Source organism: Hylobates moloch, unplaced genomic scaffold (assembly GCF_009828535.3).
Source record: "Hylobates moloch isolate HMO894 unplaced genomic scaffold, HMol_V3 SCAFFOLD_19, whole genome shotgun sequence".
Taxonomy (NCBI): Eukaryota; Metazoa; Chordata; class Mammalia; order Primates; family Hylobatidae; genus Hylobates; species Hylobates moloch.
The window spans coordinates 43,022,924-43,042,195 of record NW_026652294.1 but is presented as its reverse complement, the minus strand read 5'-3'; the positions used below and the strand labels follow the sequence as shown (position 1 = coordinate 43,042,195).

The 19,272-nt window shown below is 38.0% G+C and overlaps 1 protein-coding gene and 1 pseudogene across 3 annotated transcripts in view; one reads left to right on the top strand and one right to left on the bottom strand.

Moving 5' to 3' along the window:
• MAP2K4 (mitogen-activated protein kinase kinase 4) overlaps nt 1–19,272 on the bottom strand; it is a 125,371-nt gene that overhangs the window by 50,091 nt on the left and 56,008 nt on the right. For all 3 annotated transcript variants that reach the window (XM_058431624.1, XM_032139763.2, XM_032139762.2), the window contains one exon: nt 12,275–12,449. In XM_058431624.1, coding sequence (XP_058287607.1) covers nt 12,275–12,449 — 175 coding nt within the window. The remainder of the gene's footprint in view (nt 1–12,274; nt 12,450–19,272) is intronic.
• LOC116459550 (small nucleolar RNA U3) lies at nt 16,635–16,726 on the top strand (annotated as a pseudogene).

Here is a 19,272-nt window from a genome sequence, read left to right as displayed (position 1 = left end):
ATTATTTTCATAGTTTATGGATTAATAATCTTACTTTTAAATCAACTTCAGCATGTTTGCTCAGAAAGGATATTTTTTAAAAGTCAAAATAGCCCAGAGATGTGATCTGTATTTGTTCAAAGCATGATGTCATAATTTTTGTAAATATTTTACCTTTATGCCTGTTTTTTAAAAAATAACTCTAAAAGTGTAGCTGTGAAAATGCTAATTCAGGAAGGTAATTATTTATAAAAGAATCTTAATAATCCTATATATCTAAATTTAAAACAGACGAAGAGTTGTTAATTAGAGACAAGTAGGGAAGAAAAATCAAATAACCCTTTGGTTGGGGAAGATTTCTACCTCTCACTATTAAAAGGTGTTAACAAATGTAGTTTTTTCTATTTTTACTAGTATGAATATATCGGCAAATGGAAATACACTAACACACATAAACTACTATTTTTAAAAGGTGTCCTCTTTACTAGTTTATTTTTTTGTTTCACAAAACTGGTTGTGTGGTATGCTAAATATACATTTGTACAAATATTTATATTTCAACTAGGAAGCATATTACCGTCAAAATCTCAATAGTTATCATCAATAACTGACTTTTGGGAGCGAGCCCGTGTCCGAAAACCCTACTGTAGCTACAGAAAGGATATAAGGACTACATGATCTAAAGGCCTAACTGAAGTTCCAACATCTTACTGATACCTAACACTGAGACAATCTCTGACAGAATTGTTACTAACCAGAATGTAGAGAGTTCCTAGCACAGCTCTAACCTTTGAGATCATCAGCACTGGCAGGAAAATCTATTCATCTGTAAGTATTCTTTAATGTCACTTCCAGTACAAAATAGAACACAGAGCAGCTGAATGGCCTACTAGTCTAACATGAAATTGATTGTGCTTTTCAATAGATCAGCACCTCCCCCACAGTCTCCGAACATTTTGTCTAAGTATCTGGCAGTGGGTAGAAAAGTAGCTGCTGGTATTATTGCATCTGAATTGTTTGGAATTGAGCAAGTACAGCTAACTCTTAATTATACTAATGTTTTAGGGTTGAACTGTAACATTTATCATATGTGAGCAATTAATAAACTATTTCAAAAGGCCTAAAGGACCCCAAAAGAGGATTAACTACAAACACATGCCTATAACAGCAGTAACTTCAAATTAGTGATTTTAATAACTCAATAAATAACTCAAGTAGAATACATAATGACAATCAACGATTCAAATTAGAGAATACTTAAGAGACTAAAGCTACTACGAAGAAAGTTTTTCTAATGGGCCATCAAAACAATATCTATGGGAAAGACTTCTACATTTGAATCAAGTTAGTGCAGGATCTTCTAACATTAAAGGAGCATAACTACCTAAAAATTGAACATCAATAAGAACAAACTTCTCTTCCCTTTATAAAGCTGTCCTTAAGAGCACAGAAAAATGGAAGTACAAAGGTGACGCCAATTATATGACTTGAAATCCTCATAATCACAGTACTCAGAAGCAACAACCATTGATAAAAAAACTTTGAATAGCAGGAAAATTTCATTTATTTATATAAATTAAAAAGTTAGATAAGGCTGTTTACTTGAGCTCAACAAACCTTTTTTCCCTGGCAGTAAATAGTAGAATGAAAACTACAAGAAACCATAAAATACTTAAGAAAATCAACTCAAGAACATTAAGTTTTTTATACTATTTTCAAAATCATTCTTGTTCATTATGGGGTTACTGAGCTCTTTTACTTAACACTACTAACTTAGCTTAAGTTATTACACGCCCCCAGGACAAATTAAATTGTGTTTCTTGAAAAAAATCCACATCTCTTTCCCAATAATAAAAAGTATTTTCAGATTATTTCAAGTTTTACTTTATTTGGAATATAACATAAAGAAAACACTGAAAATCAAAACAAAAATTACTACTCTACATATATAAGTAGTTTTCTATAGTAAAGAAATTTATAAACTTGAAGTTAGTTTTTTTTAATTGGTGTCCAAATCTGTATTCAAGGTTGAGTATAAGCCCAGTAAAGCAGGTAAATGCCAATTAAAAACAGCAGGTAGATACAGGTCAGAAATGCCAACATCACTCCAATTCAGAGTCACTTAGAGACACAGGGAAAAAAGATTACATTCCCAGTTCTCTGGCTTTAAGACTATTAATATTATGCATGGTTCTTGTCCAATTAAAAAAAAAATTCCAAAGAGCGTATTTTTTCTAAAAGTGCCAGTCCAATTCATGCCATTGGTTGGATCAGCCACAAATTTAGTTGTTGGGAGTTCTGTATGGATTAGGCTGCAGTAATAGAAAGTTAACAAGTCCCACAGGACAAGCTAAAAATGTTCAGTTACAAATGATCCCTTTGCCCTCTACTCCACCTCATCACAAAACACAGCAACATCCACTTGGTGAACAGTCCCAATCATATAGAGATGTCCCAAATTCCAAGTTGTTGAAAGGTTGCTTTCCTTCTTTTTGTGCAACATGGCACCTGGAAGTCATTGGTAGATTTAAATGTTGACAGCTTATAACATCTATTGATCAAAATCTTGAATAACATTTAGCCTCATGTGGAATGCCTCCATTTTTAACAACTTGAATTTAAAGTATAAATAACCCTTTTACTGATACTGAAGAACTATGTAAATGTGGTGCTGTTCTAGGTGTCCTCTAACTTTACACTGAGATCTCCAGGGGAGCTCTCTCTTCACAGTGACACAATTCTCCAGCCTCATATCCAAACCCTACCAAATCCATCTCTCACATACAATTTGTTAGTGCTCATCAGGGATGAATGACTAGCAATAAAACTAACATCGGTAAGTATGAAAAACTTTAAAGCAGACTATGACACATTGTTATCATGAAAAGGGACAAGAGGAACTAATAAAACTAAACTCACTTAAGGACTGGAGTGGAAGAGCAAAGAAAAAGAAGCAAATAAGAGGATGGACAGAAATAGGCAGTATATACTGTCAAGGAAATCTAATTTATTCCCTTCTTACTCAGATATTATGCCTCAATCCCATCATAATGGTGACTTTTTGTTTGTTTGTTTCCCTTCATTTTCTAAATTTGTTTTAATGGGTGGGAAGAGACAGGGAGAAGGGATAGTGGGAAAGAGCATGATGATGAAGTGATCGCTATTAAGGGGTAAGGTTAGGAAGACTCAAATGTGGCAAAGGAAGGCAGGCTGACAACGCAATGGCTAAGGGTGGAGTTGCAGACCAGGCAAAATAAAGGCTCACGTTATAGGTCCTAAGAAGCAGGTCACGAAGTAGCATTGTGCCTAGACGCTCAATAAATACCTGGCTGATTCTGATAGTAGTCCTTGCCAGTCACCCTGATTCGGAGTTAACCCTTACATCTCCATGTTAGGGGGCTCAAAGATATCTATCTCACTTACTAGAGAGGTCAGCACACACCTTATCCCAAAGCACCAGGGCCTGCCTTGAAATGACCCATTCTGTGACTGCTGGTGTCCTGATGTGACAACTACTGATTCTCCCAAATCAACCCAGTTTTCCTTCCTACCAAGTCAAGCTCTTGAACAATGTGTGTGAAGACGCACTCTGGGTTACCTGATCCCATTCCTGCATGGAGAAAGGGAAAATAATAGGTCATTATATACTCAAAAGACTCAAGAGTAAAAAAGGATTGGATGACAAGTCATATATGCACTTCATAAACAGAAGTTCCACAGAGGACATGACAGATGTCAGTTCCTAGGATCTGAACATTCTAGACAAAAAGGATATGAGTCATCAGCAAACATGTAAGCAATCAAGAACTTAGGAGTCCAGAAAACGACTTTAGAAAGCAGTGGTGCCACAGACACACTTGAAAACAGCAACATAATCAAATAAACTTACAAAATGGCTATCAATTCTAACTGATGCTATTTTTGTTTTGTTTTGAAATGGAGACAATGCATGGAGGAATGAGATGTGAGGAGCATAAGAAATGGGAAAACTGACATGGAAGGACATGACCATCAGTCCTGGCAGATCTCTAAATTCTCACATGACAAATTCTTGTCAGGTGTTTGTATGGCTCAGCTGAGTGTCCCAGAGGGCAGTACAAAAAGACAGTAAGAGCAGAGTAGGAGACACATCTCCCTGCTGCACAGGTACATCTGTAGCTGCTTAGAGAAGTTAGGAATAGGTAGAGTATTCCAAAGTAAAAGACAGGTGATTTCCTGGATCAGAAATTAGGACTCAGACACAATGAAACCCAGAAAGGTGATGAATTCAATCATTAGAGGAAATGAGTATAGGGCTTTAGAGATTATTCCAGGCACCAATTAAAACAAATAGACACAAGATAAAATAATGCAAGCTACTAGTAATTTGGCCATTAGCAAGGCAAAGCATCATTTCCAATTTACCACCAACCAAAATCAGAATACCAGAAGGTATTTACTCTTCAGCAATCTGTGTGGAATCTGCTATAACTAGGTTAGCTAAAGCCCATACTTCAGTGCAGGGGGCTTGTTCCCCTACATAAGCACCTACTATCATCGAAGGTTACCAAAAGAATCTGTATTCCGGGCCGGGCAGGGTGGCTCCCACCTGTAATCCCAGCACTTTGGGAGGCCGAGGTGGGTGGATCAGGAGGTCAGGAGATCGAAACCATCCTGGCTAACACGGTGAAACCCCGTCTCTACTAAAAATACAAAAAAATTAGCCAGGCGTGGTGGTGTGCACCTGTAGTCCCAGCTGCTGGGGAGGCTGAGGTAGGAGAATGGCATGAACCCAGGAGGCAGAGCTTGCAGCAAGCCGAGATCGTGCCTCTGCACTCCAGCCTGGGTGACAGAGCAAGACTCCGTCTCAAAAAAAAAAAAAAAAAAAAAAGAATGTGTATTCTGTATTTCAAGTAATTGCCAATTGTCCTGTCCAATTATATGATAGCTAAAACCACCACACCCAAGACAAGAAGCAAATCGCAAGCTCCCTATGATGACAGTTGTCTACCTTTTGTACCAGGTAGATATTGGTAAATATTTTATCACCCATGCAGAAATCCTAGAACTAGTACATGAGCAAACACAGCACATGGGACCTCCTCTCCACAGAAAACGAAGAGTGATATAGCAAAGGTTCAGCATTAAAAATCAAAAGAAGAGGCCGGGCGCGGTGGCTCACGCTTGTAATCCCAGCACTTTGGGAGGCCAAGGCGGACGGATCACGAGGTCAGGAGATCGAGACCACGGTGAAACCCCTCTCCACTAAAAATACAAAAAATTAGCCGGGCGTGGTGGCAGGCGCCTGTAGTCTCAGCTACTCGGAGAGGCTGAGGCAGGAGAATGGCGTGAACTCGGGAGAGACCACCCCGCCCTCACCTGGCAAAGCCTCTCAAAAAAAAAAAAAAAAAAAAAAAAAAAAAAAAAAAAAAATTACTTAAATTTTATATATTATATATATTTAATATTATATAATTATATATTATATGTAATATATTATATATAATTTATACATATTACAAACAATCCAGTTTCTGTGATCTACAAACACCAATACTGCTATGCCATAAACATACCCTTCATTGTTCATTAAGTAATCCTTGGTAAAGATCCCTCTTAAGGTTACTGTCTATAAATAAAATGTGAAGGGGAATCCACTGCTAGTCAATGATTGACATCAGATCAACCAAAGTTAGTGATGTAGAGGACAGGAGAGCAAGGAACACACTCCTGCAGTGTCCCTACTATTCTGAGCCCTACAAATATGCTGCTTTCCCAGCAAAAATGTCCAGAATTCAGTTGTAATACAAAGTTGGAAAATCCTAGAAACCATAGCAGCACATCAATATCCTATCACCTTCCTCTGGGCTGCAGAAAATCTTGGGTATTCTTATTTTCCTAATTTGTGGTATGAGTTCCTCCTTATCAGCTAGAGTCTTCTAAACAGATCACACACGAAAATGGCCATGATATCTCACAAAGCCATCATTAATAAGGTCAAAGCAGATGGCAACATTAACCAAAACAAACAGTAAAAGAAGCAAGCAAGTTATCTAGAATGCTGATCGCAGATGTAAATCTTGCTTTCCTGTGAAAAAATAAGTGTCTGTTAAGTCAATTATTTTAAATTATGAAAGCACATATGATTTTACTAAGGGCAGAAGAAAGAATGCTAATTCTTAATTGCAAAAATCATTCAAGTCTTTTAAAATCAATTTAATAAACTCCCAGTTGTATCTTAGCCTCACTAATTAATTAATTAATAGTAATACCCCATTCTTCTCACTGGGGATACTGAGATCCACTTAATTCCTTTTACCTTACCTTCTGCTACGTATTATCAGAGCACCTGGGAGATCAGTTCCAAAAGCATGCGTTATATTACATTATGGGAAGAGCTGCCCTGAGGACCGAGTTAATGAAACAAGTCTGACATGCCTTCTTAAGAGTGGTATCGTCTTCTTCCTCTTTACTAACTACATCATTCACATTTAAAGAAACAATGTCAATCTTGGCAATGAAATTTTTAAGGGTCTAAAGACCATAAATGACAGATCATCATTTCAGTACTTACGACAATAAAGTGAGGTAACAGTAGAAATCTGACATATACAACAAATTTCAGAGGCATAGCCATAAGATGACAAAGAATGAAAGAAAATACGCAGGAAATATATCAAATACTCGTTCAAATGACACCCATGCAGAGTGAGGTATGGTAAGACAGGTTTTTGGCTGGGCATGGTGGCTCTCGCCTGTAATCCCAGCACTTTGGGAGGCTGAGGTGGGCAGATCACCTGAGGTCAGTAGTTCAAGACCAGCCTAGCCAACATGGTGAAACCCTGCCTCTACTAATAATACAAAAATTGGCCGGGTGTGGTGGTGAGTGCCTTTAGTCCCAGCTACTTGGGAGGCTGAGGCAGGAGAATCGCTTGAACCCAGGAGGCAGAGGTTGCAGTGAGCCAAGATTGTGCCACTGCACTCCAGCCTGGGCGACGGAGTGAAACTGTCTCAAAAACAAAAACAAAAACAAAAACAAAAAAAACACGGTTTTTCTCCAGATAATTATATAAGCTGGGATTTAGTCCAATGTCAAAATTCATTCAGTTTAATCAAGTGATGGTAGAAGGTTTCAGAAACCGGATCTCTAGAATGTTCAAAAACACATAATGATTGACTAAAATTCATCTACAGCAACCATTTCCAAACTGTCTTAATTGTACCCCTATTAATTCCTCGGAGCTGGTGCTCCAAGGGCTTCCAATATGGCTGCAGGTAGAATCTCTACTTCCCACCCTCACATAACCCCGAACAGTACTGATTTTGGCTGTTTTATTTCTTGGGTTGCACATACAATTCTGTTAATGGAACAAACTCACAGTCTGAAAAACATTAACTTGGAGTGACAGCAAAACAAACACACATGTATACCGGGAATTCCAACCCCATCTACATAAGCAACCTGAGTTCAAAATCAAGGCTGCCTAGAGGACAGCCCTGCCACATCTCTTGAATATGCCTCCTCCTGGAAATGCTCTACTTACACTTTTCATATGGCCACCACAGCTTTTAAGCAATATTAGGAAGCATAAAAGAATACAGCTCAATCACAGATGCCTTAATTAAGTCACATGATCTGACCGAACGACGGCATAAGATATTAGACTACAGTCTCAATTCTAAACAAAAAAGCCATGACATCTGCATCCCACAGATGATTTGGATAATCAAATATGATCACTGCGGCCCTTTGGAAGTGAATAAAATGGCCTAACAAAGTACTCTATGCCATCAAAAAGGAACTTTTCCAATTGAAGCCCATCCCAGTATCATTCTAGTGCTTTCAGAACACGCAAGACCAATGTTTAAACACTAAAATGAATCTCCTCAAATCATTATTTATCATCATAATCCCCACTGAAATCATTTGGTAATGGAACTTTTGACAGAAGTGGCATGGTCTCTCCAGTGGCAGTAAAATAAGCCAAGCCATACTTCCCATACTCGCCATACTATCTACACCAGGGAGGCCTACCCAACCAGCAGATTAAAGTTCCGTTCTGCTCAGGGAACAGCGGAGCTGTGGGCTGCTGATACTGTCAGCAGAGGGCTCTAGTCCTTACTACCAAGCATCAAGATTAGGCTGGGTCTCAATTCCAGGTCAAGGACACTAAAGTCAAAATCCAAATACCAAGGAGAGGCAGGATTGCAGGAATCAAAATCAGGTTAACAGGCCAGAATCAGCAAGACTCACATCAATGAAACAGTAGAGTTGAAAGGGTAGACTTGGTGTTCAAAAGAACAAGACAAGTTAGGCAGATCTCCAACAGAAAGAAAACACTTGAAACTCTTGCATATCAGGTCACATTGCTAACTCAGTCCGGCCTATGCACCTACCCTCAAACAACAGATCTGTTTTTCCTCATTAACCCAGATAATTTCTCAAGCAGAAGACTGAAAAGTCATCATAATGACCCACAATGACAAATTTAACATGATACATTCTTATTCCCACCTACCTGCTCAATATTATTCAGTTCTTCAATGAGATGACAGCTTTATTACAGTATTAACCCTTCACACAATTCAGATTCCACTGCCTGCCATCATCTTTAGTGACAGGTACTTCAGTCCTTATATTCCCTCTCATTTTCATTCTTACTCTTCCACGTTCCTTTGGTTTTTCGCACATATTCTACAAACATGAAAAGGGCATGCATACCTTCAAGAAGTCAATCTGGACATGAGTCTGCTAGAAAACAACAGGGAAGCTAGTACTCTAGGCATGCAGGATTTTTTACACTGCAGGCAGAGTCAGGTGGAGAATATACTGTCAGGCATCAGAGGCTTACCGTTTTCTTCCCTCTGTCAGCCATCTGAGCTTGTAAGCCCATGGTCTAAGCTGTGACATTTCATTTACTCTTTCTCTTTTCTCCTGTGTCCCTAGATTTTCTGTGGCATCCTGATTCTGACTGATGATGCTAGGTGTTTCTCCCAGATCTGAATTTCTCTAACCGAAGCTCAGAAACCTAATCCTAACTGCCTCTTCAAACATTTGGTCTGAACTCTGGGCTTTACCCCTTTATATTTAACCAGAGAGCTGGTTAACATATAGATGAGGTATTTCTCATCTATATGTTAATTGATGTGTTGTATTGCCATCCTTTCCCATTCCCACCTGCCAGACAGCTGAGCAGGCACCTACTTTATGTAGAGGACAGTGACTGTTCATGTCTAATGTTTTCATTCAGTGGTCACCCCACCACCGTGCAAAACAGGACACTAAATAAATGTTATTTGTAAAGGATACTGATCACAGTCAGAAGTAAATCCCTGGTAAGAGTTGAAGGTTGTCCTCCCTGAGCTTTAAGAAACCCCAGAGGCAATGGCTGTGCCCTAGGCAGCCCTAAGACTAGTCATTCAGGCACAAGTATACAAATTACTCCCACTCACAGGAGAGCAAGACCCTTTCCCCAAGCACGTGCAATTAAAACTAAAGGGTAAACAATCTTCACATCTTAGGTCCTAATGCAGAAACTCACTGATAGCTTGGGAGACTGTCCTCAAACCAAACATCAAAAAATTGTTTTAAGTATAACTCTTAACAATGTTACCTCACTAAATCTGATTATATCAAAACTGATTTTTAAATTAAGTCTTTGGGGTAATTATCTCTGGTTACTAAGAAGTCACCTTTTTCAAATACTTCTTATATATGGCAAAATAAATTTGGGGAAGGACCTCCTCAAAACTAAAAATGAGGAATAATACAAAGAAAAAAATCAAGCTAATATCACAGTTCACTTTTCTACAGATATTGCAAGTAAATCTTAAGGATCACTTCTAGCTTCACATCTAATAAAGCAATCCTTCTTTATTCTCAAAGTGCGCATTAAGATGTTAGCACAGAGTTACTTCAAGTGTGTTTCTCATTTCACCAACAGCAATGGAAAACTCTCAGCTGTGTGAACCATTGTCTCATGGTTCCTTTAAAACTGTAAAGTCTCAAATCAAACTCCTCCTTAATCATACACTGATTCTGTATATTTGTGCCTGTCAATCCAGTCAATGTACCTAAATGAGGAATGAAGGAACTCTCTCAAGTGTGATGAAAGACTATTCTTTGAAGAAACCAATAATAAATGCATTCTTGGCATACATCAGTCATCAACTGGTATCAAATTTTAATGCATATTAATGCAAAAACACTTATTCTTCCAGTATTAATGAAGTCACGGAATCCAAAGGTACTCCTCATCTATATGTTAATTGATGTGTTGTACTGCCATCCTCTCCCATCCCCAACTGCTATGCTTGTTCAAGAATTCAAGATGGTAAATAAAGCTAGCTAGTACTATGTGGTGGGTATACATGTGACAGCAACCAGTTTGTAGGTCTCATGACTGCCTTGAAAGTTCTTCAAGTACAGTTGGGATTTTTAATAGCATCCCAACTGGAACTGTCACAGTAGCCAGTAGCCACTGATAATGTAACATTACAAATGATGGACAACAATTTCCCATTTTCATTTTTGAATTCCTACAAAACTTGAGTAAGCATTATACAACCCAAAATATTACCAAATTAATCAGTGAGAAAAACTTTCAAATGTCAAAATGAAGTACCCTCTTTACCTTTATGACCTTTTTAACAATGGCTAAAATCAATCCATATTACTAAAATTGTTAATAATGTTCATCAACAAAGTTGAAGCACACATAACACAAACTGTAAAAAGCAGGAAATAATTTTTTAAAATTACTTTCCCTAGTACCTGAAAGAAAAGTTTACAACTTTAACTATACAGGAAACCTTTCCCTTAAGATCCAGCCAACTAAAACTGGATGTCACACACAGGTAGCACAAAAGGACAACACAACACTCATCCAAGAGTCTAAATAAAATGACTCTTTCCACTTACACTGCAGTGGCACAAAACAGGAATACGGAAATCGTTTCATATTCCAAGAAAACATTTTATTTTAACACATAATGCAGAGTTCTTCACCTGTGCATCTTTAGAGGTCTACGGTTTGTATGTAAAATGTTGTGTATATATACATCTGCCTATGAAATGTCTATAGTTCTCACCACATTTTAAAAATACAGCCAAAAACAATGTTAGGAACCCATAGAGAGAATCATAAATATTTTCCCCACCACTAATTTAACATTACTTTCATATGACCCAGCAAAAAGAAATGCTCAACAATGAAGGACACTAAAATAGTTACAGTAAGGTTTGGCTCACAACAGACTTCTATACAGAAAGCATTTTATTTTAATTTAAATTCATTCTCAAATGTCAAGAAAAAACTAAGGACTCTTATCAACCACTCTGACAAACTCTCAAAATAGGACACTAATAGGAAGATGATTAGCTTGGACTATACGCAAATCCATTCTGAATTCTTGTAAGCTGAAACATTTTTGTTCCCATAGGAATTTTAAGCTCAGAGAGGGTATGGCCACAGCTAGCTTTTTTTCCTTTGTTTTTGCAAGTTGTTCCCCCTGTTGCTGATTTTCCTGAAATATCTTACACACAGCAAAGATTTGTTAAACATCTAAACAAACAAATGAATAAATTACAACTACATGAAACTAGGAGTCAGATGGAAACCACCAGTTCTTTACAGGTACCAGCATAAGCTTGCCAGGTATTGTCTATGGATCAAATCTCCGTTTCAGGCCATTTTTTTTTTTTAATGAACATATTAAGTGGCATGACACAATAAGGACAAAATGTGACAACATTATCACAAGGTATGCATTTCAGTACAACTTTGAAACCAGGGAACAGGGCAGTACTGAGTAGAGATGAAATAAACAAACAGAAGCCGAGCCGGTCAGGACCGAGTAAGGTTGAGGTTAGTGGCAACAGCATGTGCGTGGTTTCCAGGAAACCTTCAGTAAGACTGCTGTTAGCCCTAGCCCCGCACCTTGCCCAACCCAGTGTGCTGCGTCTTCTTCCAGCTCCCGCCTGGCTCAGTGCAGCACTGCCCTGCTCCCAGGGGTGCAGCCGCCCAGCCTGAACTCACCTTGGCAGTAGAAGGGCCTGAAGTTTAAAACATGTTAATGCATCATGCCAAAAATGCAATCAACATGCACACTTCATACACTCATGTTTCCAAAGAGATAGAAAATGTGCCACCAATAAGAAACCTCTACACAGAACACCCTCAAAGGAGTTGGAGAAACAATTTTTTAAACACCCACATTTACCACAAAAGTAGGAACACAACAACAGTGGTATTACTGCACCATGAAATTTCACCTAATGGATTAAAGTACCAAAAATAATCATGGCATCACCTACTTTAACTGCCATTATTTGCCCACTTGGTTTGTGGACCATTTTGTTGACAGAACCATAAGCTCCTCGTCCAATTTCTCCAAGGTCTTTCAAGTCCTCTGCAGTGAAATCCCAGTGTTGTTCAGGGGAGATCTTCAGTTTTCCTGATGACTCAATGCTGTGTGTTCTCAGTCTCTCTCTGTTAAAATATTGGGAAGCAATTTTTCCACATTTTAAATAGGTTTTAACTTTTTTCTTTTAGTACTGATTAATGTGTGGGAAAAATGTTTTCTAAATTACTAAAATAGTCTGACCTCCAGGTTTTTGAAGTTTTTCATTTGTGTCATCCTGGTTTTTTACACACTGGATTAAGAATGACCTAGATTTAGGTAGTCAATAGACACAGCTTCAACGGGATTCATAAAAACAAATTCCCAAGAAGATTAAAAAAAATTCCCATTTATTGATTAAACTAATTCTGCGGACCAGTTTTCATTTCTAAATATAAGATCTTATTCAAACTTGGATAATGATTTATCCCAACAGCATTATCAAGTGAGAATCCCAAGAGCTGCAAACCTCACTGCGAAAAAGTTCTTACCCTATCTTACCCAACATTAGTTATTCCAGTGCCTCAATCTTCAGTTAGTACAACTATTCCCAAAGTTTGCTGTACCTTACAATCACCTGGGAGAGATTTTAAAAATCTCAATACCTAGGTATCATCCCATAGCAATTAAATCTGAATTATCCAGGGACAGGAGTCAGAAAACAGTATTTTTAAAGACCCCCAGATGATTCCAGTAATGTTTGGGAACTAGTGCCTTAGTATACTGTCCTGTTCTTGCTAATACCATCCTGAGGTGGGAGAACAGTTAACTCAATAGCTAGCTGGCTCTAAGAGGAAAATTGCCATGTGCGACTCAAAATTGAAATTTTCAGCCCTCGTTCGATCAAGCAATGGGATAAAAAATGAGTGGCTCGTAGACAAAAGAGCTCACTCATTACATACTTCCATTAAATAAAAAATCATCTCCAAAATCTCAACCTGGAGATCAAAGTATTAACAACTTCTAACCATGCTTTGTAAAAAAGTAAATCCAATGAAAAATGTAAAATCAATCTGTTTCTCTCTCTTGCTCGCTCTCTCACACACACCAAACCCCAATGTGTAAGAACAAACTATCAACCATACACACAACGAAAAGATTTCATTAAATATCAGCTACATTTTGCAGTTTCATACTACATGATCAGGATCTCTTTTAAACTCTGATCCTACGATACAAACAAGGAAAGTTTATGTGCTTGGTCATTATTTTTCTTCTTCCAAAATTTAGGAACGTTTTCTCCAATTAGTAGAACGGTTTTCTATAGCAACTTTTAAGGTTCCCAAAAAACTTAGAACTTTAAAATTTACCCCCCACCCCGAGAATAATCATATGTACTAATATTAAGGTTCAAAGTTACACTTCAAAGATTCATACACTTGGTCTAAATAACAATGTACTAAATCAGTGTTCCAAATAACAGACTTTCAAATCATACTAGGTGATAACACCAGCTTTCATTCACACAAGTGCTTTTCAGTTCAAAATCCTTTCACCCATATTATTTGATACTCTAGCATCCACAGTCACAAGAAGCCCGGAAATCAGTGGCATAAGTGACCATTTAGGTGAAGATGAAGCCGGAACTGATCTTTTAAGATGGAAATCAGGTCTAGGCAAAAATAGGAAACTCTTCTTGGTAATCTTTTTCATGAAGTAGACAGATTAAGCCTGAAAAAAGTTCTAACATGAAGAAGTTCCATGTATAATGATTATTGTTCTATAACCTTTGGCAAGTAAATACTATCTCAATGGCATAGTTTAATCACTGGTGAAATATACAGCACCAATCTACCACTGAGGGAATCTGAAAAAAAGTTAATTAAAATTACTTGTAAATTGGAAGCAAAATTTTTTAAAGTGTTCGCTAATTGAAGGGCTGCGGCAGACAGGCTCCAGGAAGTCCCCATAATCCCCACCTTCTTAGTGTTCATATTTTTGTGTAGGCACAGTTCTTTGGGTGTGAGCGGGACCTGTGACTTGCCTCTAACCAAGAGAATATGGTAAAGATGATATGACTCTCATGACTACATTGCTATATAATACTTATGCTAGCATTCTTGAGAACTGAAAGATATTTCATTACTATATAGAAATTACAGAATGAAAACAGTTACAATATTATCTCTATTATTTTAAAGATCAAATTTTAGTATTATGGAATATCTCTACTAATAGTTTAGCGCACTGTAGTTTCTTTTTGAAAATGAGTAAGTTGAAAGCTAAGTGATACAGGGTATCTACTTGGGTTAATATCCAAAAACTGAATAAGGTGTCAGATGCACAATTCTGTAAATATACTAAATATACTAAAAGCAAATGAACTATACACTTTAAATGTGTGAACTGCAGAATATGTGAATTAAATCTCAGCAAAGCTGTTAAAAGAGGAGAATGTGATTCCTACCCAGAGTTCCAAGTTTCTCATTTAGAAAGAAAAAGTGCTGTAAAAACCACAGAAAAACATGCCACAGTTATGACATCACCAATGTTCATACATTCGTCTTTATACTGGGCTAGCAATCTTTCCAGTAAAACTGAGTCCATTTCACAGCAATTGCTTTAACAGTTGGTACAACCACGATGGCTTCCAAAGAAGGACTATACATAGATACACCACTGGACTGACTAGATACAGGAACTGTACCAGAACCTTACCATTAAACTCTAGTCAATCAATTTCTGTCCTAAACTACGTAAGAGGCCTAGGAAAGAAAGAACATAAACAGTAGAAAACACACCCAAAGAGAAGATTGCTGAAAAATACAAAACAATAAAGATGTAACGTTGCCCTTGTTGATAAATATTTGCCTACGATTATAGTCTTAAAGAAAAAAAAAGTTCCCTGACTTTTCCTTGGGATATCAGTTTCTTGAGAATGGGGACTATATTTTATCAAAAATAATTCCTAGTATTATTGGATTGTTTGTAACACAAAGGAAAAGTGCTTGAGGAGATGGATACCCAAATTTCCCACGATGTGATTATTACACATTGCATGCCTATATCAAAACATCTCACGTACTCCATAAATATATATGCCATGTACCCCCAAAAATAAAAATAATTCCTAAATATCCCTCATCTTTCCCTTCATAATTTTCTGTGCATTATTTTATACAGATCACCCTTACCTGCCTCCAATGAACACTACATAAGGTTCCAACCCCAAGGTTCTCATTACCAACCTGGGAAACTCAGACAACAGCCACTGTGGCAGTAACTATCAGCTGTCACCCAACATCCATTCTCCTCTTCATCCTCCCTAACAGGATCCTCGTTTATGTGGGGCAGCAATGCACACAGCTAAAGGGCTACATTTCCCAACTACTATGAACTGAACTGTGTTTCCTCTCAAAATCCACATGTTAAGGCCCTAACCCCAAATGTGACTGTACTGAAGACATGGCCTATAAGAAGATAATGAAGGTTCAATGAAGGTTAATGAAGGGTGGGGCCCTAATCCACTAGGATTAGTGTCCTTACAAGAAGAGAGACCACAGAGTTCACTCTCTTCTCACAGGCACAAGAGGTCACTTGAGCTCAGAGTGACAGGTGGCCACCTGTAAACCAAGGGAGGACGCCTCAGGTTAAAACCTACCTTGCCAGCACCTTAGTCTTGGACTCTCTAGTCTCTAGAACTGTGAGAAATAAATTATGTGGTTTAAGCCACCTAGTGTGTGGTATTTTGCAGCCTGAGCTAAATCACCAACATTCCTTGCAGTTAGAGGTGGAAAATAGGAACACACTACTTAAAAGGAGCTAACTCAGTTGGAAAAAAGACTCTTTTTCTTTTCCTCCAACCTCCTTCTTGTTGCCTGGAATGTAGGTAATGACTAGAGCTCCAGCCACCCTCAATGCCCTGCAGAATTGAAATAATGTCCTGAGAATGATGGAGCAGAAAACAGCACTGACTCCAATAACAATGAAGCCACTACACCAACCCTAGCCTGCCTATCTCCGGACTTTTCTATGGAAAAGGGAAATAAACTATCTGGTTTAAGCCACTATTTGTTCCTATCCTTGTTGTTGTTTAGATGCAAACAAACTTACTTTTAATTAATACAGCCCCTAGCATTATTTTATTTCCCAGGGATTCTGAAAGGAGGTAGTATCCGGACACCTCCAGCATCAGCAGCAGTTTGGTCATCCCAATCACTGGGAAGTGCAAGTAGCATTTAGTGGCTGGGGGCCAATGATGCTAACTGTCTCCAAATCCACAGAGCAGTTCCAGCAACAGGCAAAAGTATTTCCTTGAATAGAAACTTAACTCTAAGACTATACTTTCAGGGGTCATTTCTATAGTGCATTACTAGAGAAGTTTCTCTGAACATGCAGAGCACCTAAGATGTTTCCATTCTCCTGAACTCATTCCTGATGTTTGATACCCTAGTTGAAAACAATTCAGTAAAGCATCCTGCCTCAGAATGACTTTCCTATAATCCTTCATGTGTCATTCCAAGGTTTCTTCATGAGTCATTCCAAGTTCTCTAGTCCATACCACAGTACCCTGCAAAAAACACATGAATAAAGCAATACAATTTGATTAAGATACACACACACAAAATACGCACACACACACCAAATACATACACACAAAAAATCCTTAACTCTGGTGTCCCTGATTTCAGTGCCTTACTATTCCACATCTAATAATTCTTGGTTCCCAGAGACTTAGCAGTTCCACATTCTAGAGAAAACACACACACATACACCCAGAGAAACTGCCACAGGTGTTACAGACATTCAAAAGAAGTGAAATATGAATGGTCCTAACTTTTGCAAAACATGCAAGATTATAGATAGAATACTTAATATAGGGCATGAATTCATACAATACAGGCCTTATTAAAAGTACAACTCAATGTACAGAAATTATATTTTGATACCAGAGATTTATCTTGTTAGATTAAAATCTGAAAACTAATTTTTTGAGCCTACATGTTTGCAGTGAAGTCCTTCCTGATTATTAATTTATCTTCTGGATAGAAATGACAAATGTATCTGTTAACTTAAACTTAATACTGAATTAACACTACTGTATTTTAGTTGTTGTCCTTTCATTGACCCAGACTAACCTACTAGTCTGAAATTTCTGAAATCCTACAGATTAAAAACACACACACACACACACACACACACACAGAACTGTGACATAATGTCCCAGAACATTAATCAGACTGGACACTGAGAAAAGCTGTATTTCTATACAATGTCTAATAAAGCTGCCTGGGACTTCATATATAGGCAGGTGGCCTTGTTTTGTAAAGAAACACAGTGGCCAGTCAAGTAGGGTTATTAGGACAGCTCTAGCCACATCCTCCACCTTCACTCCCACCCTGTATTAGATGCAGTGTTTGCTGTGCAAATTCAGCAGCAGGACCAGTACTTGAACCTCTTTTTCCAACCAGATTACCAAATCTAAAATCCCTCCTAAAGCTACAAAGGTAGAAGATAAAAAGGAAAATGGAAAAATCAATCATAATCTAGAAAAAAAAACACTACTAACAATTTAGTACATATTATTTTGTATCTTTCTATACTATGGGAATAGGTTGCAAAAATAGCATATTATACCTACTGCTTATAGATTTCACTTAATATATTTTAACACGGTCATTAAATAATTGGTATCACTACTGGAATGGCTGGGTACCAAGTCTGCACTGACTTAGGAGTACCATCAGCCAAAAGGTGCCCACTGTACCTAGTCAACAGCACCTTTTTCCTCATGCCAATTTGAAAGGTGTTAGGGTTAGATCATTCTTTTCAACTGCTAGAGTTGAACATTCTTAAGCTATCTGGTGAACAAATATGTCTTTTTTTTATTATTAACTGCCTGAGATAGCACCCCTGAGCCTTCCTGGTCCAGGTGTTTGTTTTGTTATCACTGCTTCTACTAACAAGTTCCTTACCTATTAACACCATCAACCCTTGTCCTGCATTGCAAATATTTTCCCAGTTTGTTGTTTACCTTCCCTTGTGTTTATGAATTTACATTTTTAAAAAATTCACTAATTTGTATGCTTTCAAATCAATGACTACCCTCAAATTCTTTTCTTTTGCTGTCATGCAGTATCATTTATATTCACAACTGCATCAAAAGGGATTTCACTCTACCATTGCTTTTCAGGTCCCTAGCTATGTCTTTTCCTCATCTGTCCCTTTTCTATAATCTTGCTGCCTATCCATCCAGTCTGTTCTCTCCTCAAGATTTTTCCAATCCATTTTTATAAACGCCATGACTTCTTTCACTGTATTAAGAATGTCAGTCACTATATTAAGAAACTATTTTGAATCCTGCAAGATATCTTGTTTGGAGATGCTCTTTCTCAAAGTCTTCAAGATATTATTCCCTAGTTCCACAATTCCTGTTTCCATCTCACAGTGAGTGTCAGTGTGGCACCTCCACTTGTCCTACTATGAAGTATCAGGAGACAGACTTACCCTCATACCTAAAACAACTGAAAAAAACAGACAGAATATATAGGCAATCTGGAAGACACTGGAAATCATCAGGAAACAAAGGGCAGCAGACACTGAAACATGGGAAATATGTAAGGTGAGCCCTACAACTGTCCCCAGCTTACTGCCGAAGAGTTCACCAACTGTGATACAGGGAGGGGGGATCCAGGCAGATCCTGGCAGTACCCTTGTGTTGAGGACAAGGATCTGGGAATCTAGGGAGACCAAGGTAGCCAGAGTTCACATGGCAGAGTACAGGATAAGAGACAGCTACACAGAAAGAGAACCCCACCGATATGCAGAGGGCCCTCCTTGATCAGTGGATGATTGTGAGGAACCTATACAAGCCTGAAGAATAAGCCACCTGAAAGGATTAAGAAGGAATGACACCCAGGCTCATACAAGGCAGTTCCTATTCTTTGCCACTGGAGTGGAAAACTTCCTGAC